Here is an 18,068-nt window from a genome sequence, read left to right as displayed (position 1 = left end):
ATCTGGATCTTTGGCAGGGTGGCAGGAAAGGATAAATTGTTAACTTACGGTGTTCGATTTGGGTGGGGATGGGGTGGGGAAATTAGCTGGGTTTCTGCTTATGATCACTATGCAGCAATCTCATGTAGATAACAGCCACTTAAGCAAGGAAGGTAATGAACTGTACCCCAGTAAGGATTTAACACTTCAGGAGAGGAAGGAGGAAACAAAGTAAAGCCTTGAACTATTTTTGTGATTTTAATACTGTTTCCCCCTATTTTATGGGATAAATAGAACAGAAAATGAAACAAATATTGCAGGATAGGTTGAGGGGGGGGTCGTGAGAGATGCCTTTGGATGAATGCATATAAATAATTTATGTAATTTAACAAATATTTATTCTAGATGTGAAGACAGTCATATTTAATATACATATTGCAATATATGTTTATTTTAGGAGACCAATGCCATACATGTAAATGTTGGAGCAGGTTCCTATTTGGAAGTTAATGTTCCTATGACAGTAAGTGAAAATGGTAAGCATCTGTCCACATTTTGCAACATTCCTTTATATTCTAAAAGACACTTTGGATTGGGGAACATTCATTTTAAGCATTGTACTTGAAAGCTTTCATTTTAATACTTTATAATAGGCATTCATGGTTATATGGATCTGAAGTTATTTAAGGCAAAGTTAGATTTTTGTTAGACAGGTGAGTCCAGGGTTATGTGGTGCAGGCGGGAAAGTGGAGCTGAGACCACAACCAGATCAGCCGTGATCTTATTAACTGGTGGAGCAGACATGAAGGGCCAAATGGCTTACTCCTTCTATGTTCCTATATTATTGGTTATCAGATAAGTGTGGAAGAAAGGTAAGTCTGGGAGGAAGGTATGAAAAATTACTTTATCTTTTTGTTAAAATAAGTATTATCACTACTACTATCTACATGTGTTGTGTGGATTTTTGATTCCATAGGCTTTTCACCAACTATTAAAGGTCAGCTTCTCCACGTGGATGCAACTAGTAGCATGCTGTATCGAACTCTGTTGGAGGCAGAAATGTTAGCTGTAAGTTTCTATTTTAAATTTTCTGTAAGTCAGCTCTGAGGTAAGAACCAGCCTTTCAAAGTTTAGTGGTATTGCGATAAAGTTGATTGAACATTTAAAATGGGTAAACAAATTCTACTGCTTCGTATTTGTATGTCATAGCCGAAACCCGAATTCCTAGTTGTCTTAAGTATATGTCTTTCATTTGCTGCATAAAATCATGTAAATTAATATTATTTCAGATATGAAACTGGTGAGACAGGGAATATCATAGTTGTTTACGGTTGCAACAGGCAAGCACTTGTGTGGTTCATTAGCTTACTTTGCTAATCAATGAATTATGCATTGAATGCAAAACTTGCACTATTACATTTACGTACCTGATTCTTAGTTTCCTGATCTTGGCTGGGCTGATAGTGGGATTCTGCAATTAGCAAAATCTGGCAAGGAATTTGTAGTTCACATTTTAAAAAAGCATGTTTCTTCAGTGTGCATATGTATGTACAAAAGAAAACTGAAAAGTAGAGAATGTTTTTGGAAAATGTGTGTTGCTAACATTAGCAAAGGAACTTTTTTTTTTGGAGGAGTCACTGAACCCTGACAGCATGAGGACATTTTTCAGCAAATAACATCTTTTCGCAAAGTGTTCTGTCACTTCAATTGTGCGTTACTTCATTTGTTTTCCTCACTCATGTCACTGTTGGACCTAACACCTTCAACCCAGAGCCGCTGTCATGGATCTTGAAAGAAATGTATTTGAAAACAAAACTGATCAAAAAGTGATGAAGAAAATAAATCATCATCATGTGTGCTCTGCCCAATGACAGGTCCCTGGCTCAGTCTTCTCCATGCCTCTCTGTCCTTTGTCAGTCTTTTCATTTTCCAATAATTTCCTTCAATTTTCCAGACATCCGACATTGATATTTTCTTCCTCTTTTTCCTTAATTTTCCCCGTAACATTTCTTATTAGTCTGTTTTCTCTTAAGATGTGCCCTGCCCAATTTATCTGCCTTTTCCTAATTACATTCAGCAAATTTCTTTGTTCATTCACTTTCCTCAGCACTTCATTTGTTACTTTCTCTGTCCAGCTGACCTTTCCTTTCTCCTCCAAAACCACATTTCAAAGCTGTTTGGCAAGTTAGTTTCCTCTTTAAGGTCCAAGTCTCGCATCCATACAAAAACACCAGATCAAGCTCTTTACAAGTCACTTCTTGCACTGTTCATTCAGCTTTCAGATTAACGACTGTCTCTATTTACTAAATACAGTCTATCCCATGGCTGTCCTTGTTTTTATTTCTTGGTTGCATCCTCCATATGCAGATATTAATACTTGAATTCTTGCATTCATTCTAGTTCTTTTCCTTCAATGAATGTTTCTTGATGATTTGGAGATATACATCACTTTGGTTTTGCCGATTTTTCACTTTCATTCCAAAGTACATGCCCGCTGTTACTGGTACCAGTTCTTGTAATCTTTCTTCTGTGCTTGCTACAAGTGCTTTGCTATCTGAAAGTATAACTGATGTAACTTCCCCACTGCACCCCCCCCCCCCAATCTTAACACCAGTGTCTCCAAACAATTCTTTAATCATAACTTCTGCATAGATATTGAAGAGGACTGGTCATAAACAACGCCCTTGTCAAAGATCCTCTTTCAATTACACATGTTTCCAAAATCCCCTTTGGTTACTCTCCCTCTATTGCTGTTTGTCCCATGTTTTTTTTTGAGTTGTCTATCTCTCCAGTCTATTTCAATGTCTCTCAGCACTTTCAAGAGCTTAATCCAGATAATAATAAACAAAATACTAAAAATGCTTGAAAACTATAACGAAATAGAATGCTGGAAACAGCTTCTGTTCTGAAATAGAGTTTGCTCACATGTGAGCTTCCCTGTTCTCAGATGAAGTTTGTTCTGAGTTTCTAGCATTTTCTATTTTTGCTAAGCCTAACTAAAGTTTTCATTAAACTCTTCATTTGAGTTTAAACAGAATTTTTATCCTTAGTTATAGAATGATGAATGAAGAGCAAAGGATACAGCTCCTAGTTAGGATTTTATTGCCTTGAAATTTGATTAAATTAGCATGGCCGTTTGGTTTGTGACAAGGAATATTGCTTTACTTAATTCTCCAGAAGGGAGATAATCTGCCTTCTGCTTTAGAGGCATAATGTTATGACCCTAATGTTTCATTGAAATCAAATGTTACATTTTTCAATTAGAAGTATACAGAGAAGGAAGAAGCCAAGGCTATATATTTGGTTATGCAGCGCCCATTATTCAGGTGTTAATGGCTGATTGAGTCCCCAGTCTGGAAAGTAGGAAGCATGTCACCTCACCTATTGATGTCAGAAGATATAGGACCTGAAACCAGCAAAAGCGCTTATACATGTGCAAATAATAGGCCCAGTACCAGTTTGAGGTAGCTCCTGTAATGGATTTGCCAAGGCCAGCTGTCACTAGCTGCATTCATTAAAAAACAGGTCCTTAGATTACCTGTTATCAGAAAGGTAAGATTTTTGCATTCAGTGCCTGAATATGCTGATAGGGGAAACAGGAATGCCTCCTTGCTTGCTCAAACTGATCGTCCTTTCCTGCCCCAATTGTACCTGATTGCTACATCTAATTTCCTACACTTGCTTATCTACCCCAGTGGCATGGATGGTGCTCATATTGTTGTTTTTGAGCTTCATTCATCCAAGCAATTGGAAGGTATTCCATTACACTCCTGACTTGCGCCCTGTGGGTGGCAGAATTTTTTAGGGGAGTCAGCAGCAGGGCCAGGGAGAGTAATCATGGGTTCTCGTGCTTCTCCTGTTTCCAGGCCCCTTATCCCTCCACCTCTCATCCTTCAGGTGCCCAGAATTGGGAACCATAGTCACAGTAGGGTCATAAGCTCCGGTTTCAGTACGATACACTTTATAACCACTGCTTTGACACACAACTTGGTCATGTTATGCAACTAGCTCCGCTTTTTTGAACCTGGCCCTATGCAACATCCAAAACACTCGGCTTTGTTAACAGAAAAACTACACTTTATGTTGACTGACAAATATTTTCACATTTTAAATTGAAACTAACCATACTTATAACTACCCAGCATGGAGCATATAATAGGAGAGCAAAGTACTGCAGACGCTGTAAATCTGAAATATAAACAGAAAATGCTGGAAATACTTAGCAGGCCAGGCAGCATCTGTGCTGAGAGAAACAAAGTCATCAGTTCACATCTGTGATCTTTATTGGTTCTGACGAAGGGTCACTGGTCTTTATTTTTCTCTACACAAATGCAGCCAGACATGCTGAGCATTTCCAACACTTCCTATTTCTGTTGGAGAAGGGGTTTTCAACCCTCCCGGAATGGCCAGTAGTCTACTGGAATTGGCGTCGATCTCCCGCTGGCCAAAGAAAGTATTCTGGGAGATTGGAACATGCTTGCTCCCTTGTTTGCCAGTATCCAGCCTGTGCATGTGTGATTGACATTGCCATGCGCTGCAACTTCAGCAGTAGTGAAGGGAGCAAGGAAAGTAGGAGGAAGCTGTTTTCTATGTTTGTTTGGTTTGCACCATCATTAATGGCACTGCATGTGCAGAGCATGCACAGTGCTTTGCTTAATGCCAGGAGGAAAAAGCTTATGAGTAGGAATAGCGCACTGGCTTGGAAGACTGCGGCAAAGCTCCACTCTGGAGCAGAAGGTAGAATGAACTCTCAGGCTTGAGAGGAATGTCTCTCTCGCTTTCTCCTCCCCCCCACCTCCAAATATAGAGCACACAGATTTAATTGCACCTATCTATATGTTACCTCCTGGCCACTTTTACATTCCATAGGGTTGAAACTTCGCCACCATTTCTTGTATTGAAATTTGGGAAAGATTTCAAGGAAGATACTTTGAAACATGTGGCTTGATTTTGAAATAGCTTTCATGCTATGCCACCGGCTTTCTGTAACGCTACTTTCAGGAGCTTTCTGTGCCGTCATTTCCTGAAGCTTTCCATGACGTCGCTTTCGTAAAATAATTACTAATAAATTTTATGAGGTTTGAAGATAAATGAGCAAAACGTTCACCAACCAATCACTTATCTGTGTTCCTGTGATATCACACTTTGATTTCCCTCAAAATGTGGCTACTGATCTCTGGAGTCAGACTGGACTGGATTGGCTAGCTCTTCAGGGCTGTGATTACTGCCTCTGGGTCCTCTATTCACTTGCTCTTCTAATTGGTGGTTACTGCCTCCAGGTCCTCTCTTTACCCACTCTAACCTTACTTAGCACTAATTAATTGGACTGCTTCATTATCTGGGGAATTGTGATTGGAACTGAATGTTCTATTCCACAAAGGCAGTTGGTGAAGAATCAAACTGGAGCCAATTTTTACACATTTTTGTAAGCATTTGTTTACAGAGTTACTCATTACAAGCAAGCACTTCCTAATCCAATAACCACAAATTTAGTTTGTTTCTATTTAGAGGCACAAGTGAATCCCCAATTAATGCCCACGACCTGCATACAAATAAACACAACTAATATGTAACTAACACCATACAATCCAGGGATGAGAAACTTCAACTATGAGGAAAGATTGGAGAGGTTGGGACTGCTCTCCTTGGAGAGAAGAAGGCTAAGAGGAGACATGATAGAGATGCTCAAAATCATGAGGGGGCTGTTTCGCTCGTAAAAGCATCAAGAACGAGAGGGCACAGATTTAGTGGTTTGCAAAGTGAAAATGTTTTTTTCTCACGTTATGAGTGGTTTGGGTCTGAAATGCACTGCCTGGAAGTGAGTTGGAGGCGGGTTCAATCGAGGCAATTGAAGGCATTAGATTATTTGAATGGAAACATTGTGCAAGGGTACAAGGAAAAGGCAGGGCAATGGTACTAGGTCATATTGCTCATTTGGAGAATTGGGCCAAATGGCCGCCTTCTGTGCTGTTAAAATTCTGAGATTGTCTGATCTTACACTAGAGAAAACACAATTGGTGAAGCAACTGAAGATGGTTGGGCCTAGAACACTGATCTGAGAAACTTCGACAGCAATGAGCTGAGACCGAGATGATTAGCCCCCAACAAAGAGCAGCACAAAGGGAAGATATGATTCCAGCCATTGGGAAATTTTCCCTGATTCTCACTGACTTCAGTTTTACTAGGACTGCTTGATGCCACACTCGGTCATATGCTGCTTTGATGTCAGGGGCAGTCATTGTCATTTCACCCTGGAATTTACCTCTTTCTGTCAAGTTTGGACCAAGACTGTAATGAGGACTGTAACCATATAGTTTAAATTGGTTAACATCTTCACCAAAATAGTAAAAAGAGGAATTTCAAATGAATGTATCAAGTGTTTGCATGATAGTAACCCTTGGTATAATTTCAGAGCCATATGCTGGATTTTAGTTCTGAGGTTGGGACCTGACATCAGGCATGTATCCATGCCCCAATACCGAATTGTGTCAATGCCTGGTTTATGATGGAGTTCTTTACGACCTGGCCAATTAGTGACCAAGGAGCACACTTGCCATGCATCTGAGGATGGTAAGCAGGTTTTCACGTCTGGAGGGTCAATAGGAGATCCTCCAGCACTCAGATTGGTGGTCCGACCACTGTGTTAATATTGTGATTGCAACCATCGTTTAAAAATGGTGGTTGAAGCACTGATCACCACCCCACCTCCAATCTGCAGTGTTTCAACCTCAGCCAGGGACCTGTGTGCTGAGTAGAATTGACAGAGTGGCCTTAATTGATCCTTAATGATACTTAATTGGCTACGCTCCACTTGTGGACAGGTAGCTATTTTCTCCCTGAAATGGGGTGTTCCAAAATGGCCTGGATGCAGGAGCATGCCTGCAGTCTGGCATGCTGACTGGTGGGGGGGTTACTTTGGGCCCTGTCCACCTCTGTTCCTGCCTCTTCAGCCAATTAAAAAATTAGCCCATTGAGTTGATGGCAAGAGATCTAAATAGGATAAAATTTGAAAAAGAATCAACAGATTATTTTCCCTTGAAGTAAGGAAAACATGATCTATTGTTATATTTGTACTGGATAACCGAGGAAGTGAATTTTTCAGAGCAGACAGCACATTGTCAGCACTTGACAGAAAGAGGTGGCAATTTTGATATCCAAATAATGTTACCTTGAGCAGTATTATTTAGTGTAGGGTGCAGATGGTGTTAGAGAGTCTGATAATTCCAGAATTAATATTTTCTATCATGGTGTGTTCTTTGGCTGACTCTGTAGAATTTGATGCTCTCTGGTTGACCCCTCGCATCAGGGGAAGAAATTAAATTGCAAGGAAACTAGAAGTGCCTTCTGTTGTCTACAAATAGTTTTAATTAACAAAACAAAGCCAGTTTTTATCATTCAGCTGCTAAGATACAATTTATAGGGACGGCAAGTTATAATGTGTTTATATCATTTAATAGTGTTTATTATGATAAGTACTGACTTGAGTGTGACACAAGGTTTAGAGCATTTTGAGTTGACAACAGCAAGTTTTACTGGTGCCTCTGCAGTTCTGTGAATCCAGTCAGCCAGAACACTGGGTTACATATTTAAATGCAAGTGAATGCTTAATTGACCAATGTCTGAATGCCGGTGAAATTGTTAGAAAAGTTTCAATTTCCATGCTATTGCTTTCCAAAGACAAAGACTTTGAGAGGTTCAGCAAATTGCATAATAGCCACCTTAAAAAATGGAACTTTATGAAGCTACTTTATAATGGTTGCAGTTATACTGTAGTTGCTGCAATATTGAATTGATACAAAGCTAGTTCTGGGAGGTTGTTGGCATCCAACAACCAAATGTGGCTAGCTGTGTATTAAATTATGCTGCACCTTCTGTAGATGCATTTGCTTGGATTTTCCAAAATCCCCATGAATCCAGAACAGTCCCAGTGATTGGAAGTTAGCAAATATAACACTGTTATTCAAGAAAGAAGGCTGACTTCTTTCCCTCTCCCTTGTCCCCTCCAACCTCACCTCCAGCAATAAGTGCAAAGAGTTCATGGATGACTTTGTCACGAAAATCGAGACCATCCAATCAGCTGCTTCTGCCTTGTCCCTCCCTTCCATTAGCACAGCTGGCCAAGATTCCTTTAATGTTCTCCTTTGCCCTGGCCCTGAACTCACATCTTTCTCTAGTTTTTCTCCCATCTTCCCTCATGCTGTCTCTGAGCTCATCTTGTCCTTGAAACTCCTATTCCCTTGATGCTATTTCCACAAACCTGCTGATCATCCAACTTCCTTTCCTGGTCCCTATGTCAGTTGATATTGTAAAAGGTTCTCTCTCTCTCTTCAGATGTTGTCCCTCCTTTTTTAAAAAATCTGCCATCATCACCTGTCCTTGAGAACCACTCTTGATCCCACAGTCCTTGCAAACTAATATCTCACCTTCAACTTCTCTTTCCTTTCCAAAGTCCTTGATTGTGTTTTTGCCTCCCAAATCTGTGCCCATCTTTCCTGGAACTGAACTCCATGTTTGAATCCCTCTAATCAGGTTTCCGCCCCTGCCACAGTACTGAAACATCTGTTATCAAAGTCATGAATGACATTCTATGTGACTATAACAAAGATGAACATTCCTTCCTTGTCCTCCTTGACCTGTCTGCAGCCTTTGATATGGCTGGCCACACCATCAACTTCCTCCAATGCTTTCCCACCTCCCTAACATTGCTTGACTTTGCCCCTGTCTCAACTCATCAGCTACTGAATGCCTCATTCATGCATAGGAACATATGAATTAGGAGTGGGAATAGGCCACTTGGCCCCTTGAGCCTGCTCTGTCATTCAATAAGATAATGACTGATCTGATTGTAACCTCCCGCCTACCCAGATAACCTTTTGCCCCCCCCCACCCCCTGAAAATTCTAACACTTTTGCTTTCAAGTGTACTCAATGCTCTCAATTACAATTTGACATCATTAATTCTAATTTGGAGTTAATTTGATAGTGCACTCAAAGCTATCCAGTGTGCTCAGCAACCTGCACTAAAAAATATAAGGAAATTAAATACTTAAATATCTGAATTTATTCAATTTTTCACTTAATCCATAAAAGATATTCAGCTATACATTACATGCTTGAGAACACTACCTGATCTCCATCAGCTCTTAATTCATTTTATACTTTCCACTCACCCACTCCCCAGATCTTAGGGTCTAAACTCTCCTCTCCCAACCAAAGTCTCAGGGTCTAAACATTCCCCCCACCACACCCCTTGCCTCCAGTCTCATGGTCTAAACTTTCTCGCTTCTCTCCCTCTAGTCTGCAAACTCCCCTCCAAACTCTCCCCCCCCCCTCCCCCTCCACCTCCACCTCCACCCCTCCAAACCTCGCCGATCTCCCATACTTCAGACTTCAAACTTTCACAGGGCTGCCCTGGAAAAACGTCACTTCTGTTTTTGTGGAGGAAAATTTCTTTTTGCAATTTCCACCTATCACTGGCCCTCTATCCAGCTCTACCTGGTCCCCCCCCCCCCCCACTTAAACCAGCTTATATTTCGCCTCTTTTCTATTTTTCCTTAGTTCTGATGAAGTCATTCGGACTCGAAACGTTAACTGTATTCCTCTCCGCAGATGCTGTCAGGCCTGCTGAGTTTTTCCAGGTATTTTTGTTTTTGTTCTGCTGAGTTTTATGATGTTTCTGTAAACTGAGATCTTCAGTGGGTGTGCGAGGGGAAAAGAGGAATAAGGATGGAGGGGAGGGGAATAAGGGGGAAGGGTGGAGGGGAATAATAAAGGAAGTTGGTGAATGGAGGGTAGAGAAAGAGAGAGACTGTGGGGAGAAAGGAAGAGAACTTCTGCAGTCTGCGTTTGGGGGAGGGGGGTGCGGTATCTGTGATTTCCTCAACTCTTAAAACCCTTTTAACCTCTGACCAAGCTTTTGGTCATATGACCTAATTCTGCCTTATGTTAGCTTACTCTACCTGAAAAGTTTGACTTTTGAAAGTTTGAAGGGGTGGGGGCAGATGAAAATTCTTGTGGGGTGAGGGGTTTGGAGAGGGGTTGTGGAGGAAAATTTCTTGGCAGCGGGTAGTGTGGGAGAAAATTGCTCTGGGGGATTTGAACTGCTGCATCCTGGGGGTTGGTGGGGAGGGGGCTGGTTGGGCACGGCTGGGGGAGGAGGTGGGTGGGCAGTGTGGTGCTGCACAAATTATAGATTATAAAGAAAACCATAAAAATACTTCATCAAAACGGGGTCTGCTTTCTCTAAGATAAAAGCAAAATACTGTGGATGCTGGAAATCTAGAACAAAAACAAAAATACCTGGAGAAACTCAGCAGGTCTGACAGTATCTGCGGAGAGGACCACAGTTAACGTTTCGAGTCCGAATGACTTTTGACATCTTTTTGCAATTTCCACCTATCACTGGCCCTCTATCCAGCTCTACCTGGTCCCCCCCCCCCACTTAAACCAGCTTATATTTCGCCTCTTTTCTATTTTTCCTTAGTTCTGATGAAGTCATTCGGACTCGAAACGTTAACTGTATTCCTCTCCGCAGATGCTGTCAGGCCTGCTGAGTTTTTCCAGGTATTTTTGTTTTTGTTCTGCTGAGTTTTATGATGTTTGAAGCTACCAAAATTAAGAAATATGGAAAATAAATTCTCAGATTACTTTTGGTGTCCGACTGCTTAAGTGATGTTGCTAATCCCAAATGATTGAATCCTGTGGTTTGGGGCAATTGATGACATTGATGTTAGTTATTGTACATGTAATATTAAATGATAGTGAAATGATTGCACCCAAAAGTGAAATGATTGCACCCAAAAGCAGTTGGTAAACTTTTCAGGTAGGGCTTGAATCTACCTATATACATCTATCAAGAATCTATTTACCTCTTCCTTAAAAATATTCTCTTCCTCAAAAGGCAATGGAAGCAGAGTTCTAAAGACTAACGACTCTCTGAGAGAAAAAAATTCTCCTCTGTCTTAAATGAGTAACCCCTTATTTTTAAACAGTGACTCCTAGTTCTAGATTCTCCCACAAGAGGAAGCATCTTTTCACATCCACCCTGTCAAGACCCCTCAGCATCTTAAAGGTTTCAATCAAGTCACCTCACACTCTTCTAAACTCCAGGCTAAACAAGCTTAGCCTGTCCAACCTTTCCTCAAAAGACAACTCACCCATTTCTGGTATTAGTCGAGTAAACTGTCTCTGAACTGTTCTAATGCATTTACATCCTTCCTTAAATAAGGGGAACAATACTGTACACATAGGAGCATGAGTCGGCCATTTGGCCCTTTGAATCTGATCCACCATTCAATAAGATCATGGCTGACCTGGTTGTGGTCTCAAGTCCACTTTCTTGTCTGCACCCCATAACCCTTGACTCCCTTGCCTAGCAAAAATCTGTCTAACTCTGCCTTGAATAAATTCAAAGACAGCCTCCACTACTTTCAGGGAAGATAATTCCACACACCAAAGACCCTTTGGGAGAAAAAGTTTCTCCTCATCTGTGTCTTAAAAGAGAGATCTCTTATTTTTAAACTGTCCCCTAGTTTTAGTCACTCCCACAAGAGGAAACATCCTTCCATTGTCCACCCTATCAAGTCCCCTCATGATCTTGTATGTTTCAATAAGATCATCTCTCATTCTTCTAAACCCCAATGGGTATAGGCCTAACCTGTGCAGCCTTTCTTCATAAGACAGCCTATGTCAGGATTGAGTCCAGTGAACCTTCTCTGAACTGCTTCTAAAGCAGTTATATATTTTTTCCAATCAGGAGATCAAAACTGCACACTACTCCAGAGTTGGTCTCACCAGGGCCCTGTACAGCTGTAATAAAATTTCCCTACTTTTATATTCCATTCCTCTTGCCATAAATGCCAACATTCCATTTGCCTTCTTAATCACTCGCTGTACCTGCATCCCATGTTAGGAAACATTGATAGTTTAGGTAAGTTATATTGGTTGTTAAGAATAAGGTACATTTTTAAGAGTAAGTTTAATTTATATTTTTTCTATTTGTGGGTTAAAAGATGAAACCTGGGATCTAGTTTCATTTTTGTAAGGAGACAGCAGGTTTCCGTTTGCATACATGCACTTCTGTTGAATTTTATGACTCTTGAAGGGGAGTAAAATAAACACGAGAAGAAAAAAATACTGTCCTGTTGCCCAGAAGCAGGGTCCAGAGACTGGAGGCCCCACAGAGTCAGAAAAGTAGTTTGAGTTCAGTTGAAGCCAGGACTCGAGAGAGACTGGACAGCAGAGGGACAGATGGCAAGTCCCAAACTGAAGTTGAAGCCAGCTGCCGAGAGAGGCTGGACATGAGAGAAAACTGCAGAAGCAGGTTCCAGGAACTAAAAGTCCCCAAATCCAGGGGAATGGAACAGGGAAGGTCCAAGAGGACGGTTTAGTCAAAGGACAAGGACAGGAATCTGGAAAAAGTTCTGTGGAAGTGAAAGCAAGGAACAGAGGGGAGGGTTCCAAGCTCCAGGCTTAAAGAGCAGAAAGCTGCAGGAAGCAGATTTAAAGTGAAAAGCCAGAAGTCCAAAGAGACAGCTGAAGCTCTGTAACTCTTTACTGTGGCATGTGAAGCAGTGGTGTTCTGTTGGCTTGGCTGAGTCAGTGAGAGAGAGTGCGTAGAAGGAAGCTTGAATGTATGTGGCAATCCAGGGAAGAGGAACATCAAAAGGAGAGTTCGAAACCCTGGAGGTCGACCTTTGTGGAAGGCATCTGAGAGAAAATGTTGTTTCGGAGAAGATTCCAAAGCGAGATCCTCGAGAATGGAGATTGAAAACCCTCGTGTGAAAAACTGAGTTTAGTGAGACCAGTTGGCTCACAGTGGGACAAGCATCTGGGGGAGTTGAGGAGAGATCCATAGCATCTGTTTGAGGTGGCATGTGTCACTTGGTTTCAGAGTGTGATGTGCCTGACCACGTTGGTTTACATGGACTGTGTAATTATTGTGAACATTAGAGTATTAAGATAGCATTTGTAACAAGTGTTATCCTTACAACCTTGCATACATTCATAAAGATATAGTTGTGAATGAAGGGATATTGTAAAATGGTTCATCTTTTCTTGTTTAACAAATGTTTTCTTCTTTTGTTAAAAGTTAACCAGCTGACTCCTGTGACTCTGTTCAGTAGCCACACTCCACATATCTAAATAAAAATATGTGTTAGGATCTATCAAGCCGGGTTCCACCCTGGGATTTAGCTTGGCCAGTAGTAACATCAGCTGGCATCGTAACATATGTGTGATTCAAATATCAGGACCCCAAGAACACTCTGTATCACTGAGTTCTACAATCTTTCTTCACTTAAATAGAATACAGATCTTCTATTCTTTGTGCCAAAGTGAACAAGTCCACACTTACCCATGTTATACTCCATCTGCCAAATTTTTGCCCACTCGCTTAATCTGTCTATATCTCTTTGCAGACACTACCTCTTGACAACTTGGTTTCCTACCTATCTTGTGTCATCGGCAAATTTAGCTACCATATATTTGGTCACTTCGTCCAAATCATTGATATAGATTGTAAAGAGTTGAGGACCCAGCACTAATTCCTGTGGCACTCCACTAGTTACAGCTTGTCCATCTGAAAAAGACCCACCTATCCCTACACTCTGCTTCCTGTTAGCCAATCAATCCTTTATCCATGCTAACATGCTACCTCCTGCTCCATGTGTTCTTAACTTGTATGGTAAACTTTGATGTGGTACCTTATCAAATGCCTTTTGGAAATTAAGTACACTACATCTACTAGTTCCTCTTTATCCGTGTTGAATGTTACATGTCAAAAATCTCTAACAGATTAGTTAAACATGATTTCCCTTGCACAAAGTCATATTGGCTTTGCCTGATCAAATCATGATTAACCTGCTAAAACCTCCTTAATAATGGATTCTTTCATTTTCCACTTTCCCTATGGCAGATGTTAGGCTAACTGTTCATAGTTTCCTGCTTTTTGCCCTCCTGCTTTCTTGAACAAGGATGTTACGTTAGCTATTTTCCAAACTGCTGGAACCTTGCTAGAATCTAAGGAATTTTGGAAGATTATAACCAATGCACCTGCTATCTGTGCTGCTACTTCTTTTAAGACCCAAGGCTGCAGGCCATCCGGTCCTGGGGACTTGTCAGCCTTTAGGTTTAATAGTTTTCCTAGCACCTTTTTCTGGCGATGGTGATTGTATTAAGTTTATCTCTCCTATCACCTCATGATTTTCGAGAATCTTTGGGAAGATTTCTCAGTCCTCTACTGTGAAGACAGACAAAAAATACAGTATCAACTCCTCCACCATTTCTTTGTTTTCCATTATCAAATCCTCAGAGTCACCCTCGAGAGGACCAACATGAGCTTTTGCTACTCTTTTCCTGCTCAAATACTTGTAGAAATTTTTACTGTCTTTATATTACTAGCTAACTTTCTCTCATGCTCTGCTTTCTGTCTCTTTGTAGAATCACAGAATCAAGTAGAAGGAGGCTATTCAGCCCACCAGCTGTGGTCCCATGACTTCCCATATATTACAAGACACTTATTCCACACAACCCAGCTGCCCTGCCATGTCTTAACTTTGCATCCCTTAGGTCAACTTTATTTTACTTTGGTTTACTTTTTATTACTGGCCCTGACTTCCCCTTACTCCCAGTGATTTTTAATCAAATCGATGTAGCTGCTACTTTAAAAATAATATGCTTTTCTAATTTACAGTTGTTTAAGACCCTGCTACTCACTTAGTCTCCGTCTCATTCCGGTGTAGTCGCTTGTCTCCTTGTATGCCCCTTATTGACTGTGGGGGTTTGAAAAGCCTGTCTCTTTTCTAAACTTTCTGATGAGCCACCAGCTAGTTTAACTTACTGTTACAGTAATTAACACCACTTGAGCTAACTGCTTTCAAGTGGTTGATAGATAACTGCCACTCACAAGCTAGCCTAACTTTACTTATGTTAGATCTTGATTCTTAATCTATAGTTAAACCTGAAAAGGACTTACCAGAACTTATCATAAGACTAATTTTCTACTCACTCCATCTCTGTCTTACTCTGGTGTAGTTGCCTTTCTCCTTGTGCGCCCCTTACTGACCTCTTTATTATCATTTTACTCATTCTTTGCTGGTTCTTAAAATCTGTTCAATCCTCTGACCTACCACTAGTCTTTGCAGATTTGTATAGTGTTTCTTTCAAATTAATACAATCCTTAACTTCCTTATTTAGCTACAGATGATGCATGCTTCTCAAAGAGCCTTTCTTTCTCGCTGGGATAAGTCTTTTCTGAGCGCCATTAAATATCTCCTTAAAAGTCAGCCACTGCAATTCTACTGTGCTACCTTTTGACTTAGTTTCCCGGTTCACCTTAGCCAGCTTTGCCTTCATTATCTCATATAGAAACAGAAATACTAGAAAAACGCAGCAGGGCTGGCAACATCTTGGAGAGCTAAACAGAGTTAACATTTCAAGTCCATAAGACCCTTATTCAGAGCTGAAGAGGGGTAGAAATTTGATGGGTTTTATACTGTTGAAGAGAGGGGGTGGGAATAGTGGAGCAAAATAGAAGTGAGGGATAGGTAGGAGCTCAGGAGATATTTGACATGCCATGGACACAGGGGAATGGTAATGATAGTGTTAAAGACTAACGTAGGTGTTAATAGTGGTTTAAAGGTCAGTTATCAGAATGTGTTAATAGCAGAACAAGGGTCAGTGCTCTCTGAAAGCAAAACATGAAAAAAAGTTACAGACCTGCTCTTGTTGGGGGAGGGTGTTGGAAAAAAATAAAAATGGAGGTAGAGTTCATGGTCTGAAGTTGTTAAGTCTGAACTCAGGGTCAAGTCCAGAAGGCTGTAAAGTGTTTAATTGGAAGATGAGGTGCTTTCTTCCAGTTTACATTGGGCTTCACTGGAACATTGTAGCAGGCTGAGGACAGAAATTTGGACATGAGAGCAAAATGGTGAATTGAAATGATAGGAAGGTCGAGATCATGCTTGTGGACTGAGTGTTCCGCAAAGTGGTCACCCAGCCTGCGTTTAGTCTCCTCAATGTAGAGGAGACTAGATTGTGAGCAGCGAATGCAGTAGACTAAACAGAAAGAAGTGCAAATGAATCGCTGCTTAACCTGAAAGGAGTGTTTGGGACCTTGGTAATGAGGATGGGCAAGTGCTATGTCTCCTGCTATTGAATGGATTGGGGTGTTGGGAGTGATAGAGGAGTGGACCAGGGTATCACGAAGGGAACGGTCCTTACGGACTTTTGACGGGAGGTGAGCGGAAGATGTGTTTGATAGTAGGATCATGCTGGAGTTGGTGGAAATGGCAGGGGATGATCCTTTGAATGCAGAGGCTGGTGGAGTGAAAAGTGAGGACAAAGAGTACCCTATCATGGTTCTGGGAGGGAGGGGAAGGGGTGAGGGCAGAAGAGTGGGAAATGGGTTGGAACAGTTGAGGGCCTTGTCAGCCACAGTGATGGGAGTCTCAGCTCAGGAAAAAAGGAAGACATGTCAAAAGCAGTGCTTCGGAGGTAGCATCATTGGAACAGATGTGATGGAGGTGGAGAAACTGGGATGATGGGATGGAGTCCTTTACAGGAAGCAGGGTGTGAGGAGATGTAGTAGAGGTAGCTGTGGGAATTGGTGGGCTTGTAATGAATATTGGCAGACAGTCTCTAACTAGAAAGGAAGACAGAAAAATCAAGGAAGGGAAGGGAAGTGTTGGAGATGGACCATGTGAATGTGAGAGAGGGATGGAAATTGGAAGCAAAACTGATAAATTTTTCGAGGGAGCTACTGGCCAGTTAGCCTGATATCAATCATGGGAAAATGCTGGAATCTATTGTTAAGGAAATCTTAACAATACACTTAAAGCATAGTATGATCAGACAGAATCAACACGATTTTATGAAAGGGGAATAGTGTTTGGCAAATTTACAGATGTTTTTTAAAGATGTAACTAGTAAGGTAGATAAAGGGAAGCCATTCAGTGTAGTACACTTGGATTTTCAAAAGGCATTCAGTAAGGTGCCACACAAAAGGTTAATACACTCAAGATAATGGATTAGGGACTTGGGGTAATATATTAACATGGATAGAGGTTCGTTAACGGTCAGGAAGAAAAGAGTAGGCATAAACAGGACATGGCAGGCTATAACTAGCAGAGTCGAGGCAGACGATCACCAATGATTGTATTGAATAGCAAAGTAAGCTTGAAAGGTCCTATGGTCTATTCCTGCTCCTATTTCTTATGTTCTTATCAGCTGAGATAGGGGTGGTGGCAAACAATATCATGTCCCATTAACCTTTGAAACCAACTATCATGGGGCAAAATTTTCTGCCTTTTGGGCGGGCGGGCCTGACCCAATCTCTGGCGGGCGGGGAGCCGATCCCCGCCAGTGAAGCAGGCCGCACCGCCATTTTACGTGGGCAAGCCAATTAAGGCGGGGGGAGATTCTCTAAAAACGAGAGTGTGTTCTTTCGTGCATGTGCAAGAGAATGAGTGCACATCTCCCTGAGGCTAAGTGCAGCCTCAGGGAGATCACTTCCACTTTGAAAAAATATTAAAAATGGAAAAAAAATGTTCCCTAACATGTCCCCCTCATGTGACAATGTCACATGAGATGGGACGTGTTCATAATTTACAGAATAACTTTATTCAAATTTTTAAAACCCTGCATGAAACCTCATCCCACAGCTGGAAGAGGTTTCATGTTTTCCCTATTTGCTGCCGGGGCTCCTAGCCTGCCTGCCAACCTTAAGGTTGGACGGGTAGTTCCTTTAATTGTTTAAATGATCCTGTCAATGGCCCCGCAGCTGATTTTGCTGCGCCCCCGTCTTCCTGAAAATTGAAATGGGGCGGGATGACGTCGGGGGTTCCGCCCGATGTCATCCCGCGTCATTTTACGCGTTGGCGAGTGGGCCCCGCCCGCTGCTCGCTGATGGCAAAATTCTGCCCATGGTGTTTTAAAATAAACCTTGCACCACACTGTAAAAATACTGGCATGTTTAAAGACCTATTGGTTTGGTGGGGAATTACTTCAGAAGTTGGTTTTCCTGATCACTGTAGTCTCTTAAGCAATCTTAAAAAATGTCTTTGTACTACATAGGTTTTTTTTAAATGAAGATAT

At 41.4% G+C, this 18,068-nt stretch overlaps 1 protein-coding gene across 8 annotated transcripts in view; it reads left to right on the top strand.

The window, feature by feature from the left end:
* kiaa1109 (KIAA1109 ortholog) overlaps positions 1 to 18,068 on the top strand; it is a 527,093-nt gene that overhangs the window by 124,994 nt on the left and 384,031 nt on the right. For all 8 annotated transcript variants that reach the window (XR_005944164.1, XM_041196895.1, XM_041196846.1 and 5 more), the window contains exons 12-13: positions 437 to 515; positions 956 to 1,047. Coding sequence is in view for 7 of the 8 variants with exons in the window: in XM_041196895.1 (XP_041052829.1) it covers positions 437 to 515; positions 956 to 1,047 (171 nt within the window). In the remaining variant the exon portion in view is untranslated. The remainder of the gene's footprint in view (positions 1 to 436; positions 516 to 955; positions 1,048 to 18,068) is intronic.

Source organism: Carcharodon carcharias, chromosome 1 (genome assembly GCF_017639515.1).
Source record: "Carcharodon carcharias isolate sCarCar2 chromosome 1, sCarCar2.pri, whole genome shotgun sequence".
Classification (NCBI taxonomy): Eukaryota; Metazoa; Chordata; class Chondrichthyes; order Lamniformes; family Lamnidae; genus Carcharodon; species Carcharodon carcharias.
The sequence above is the reverse complement of the archived record's forward strand: the minus strand, read 5'-3'. Positions and strand labels throughout refer to the sequence as shown.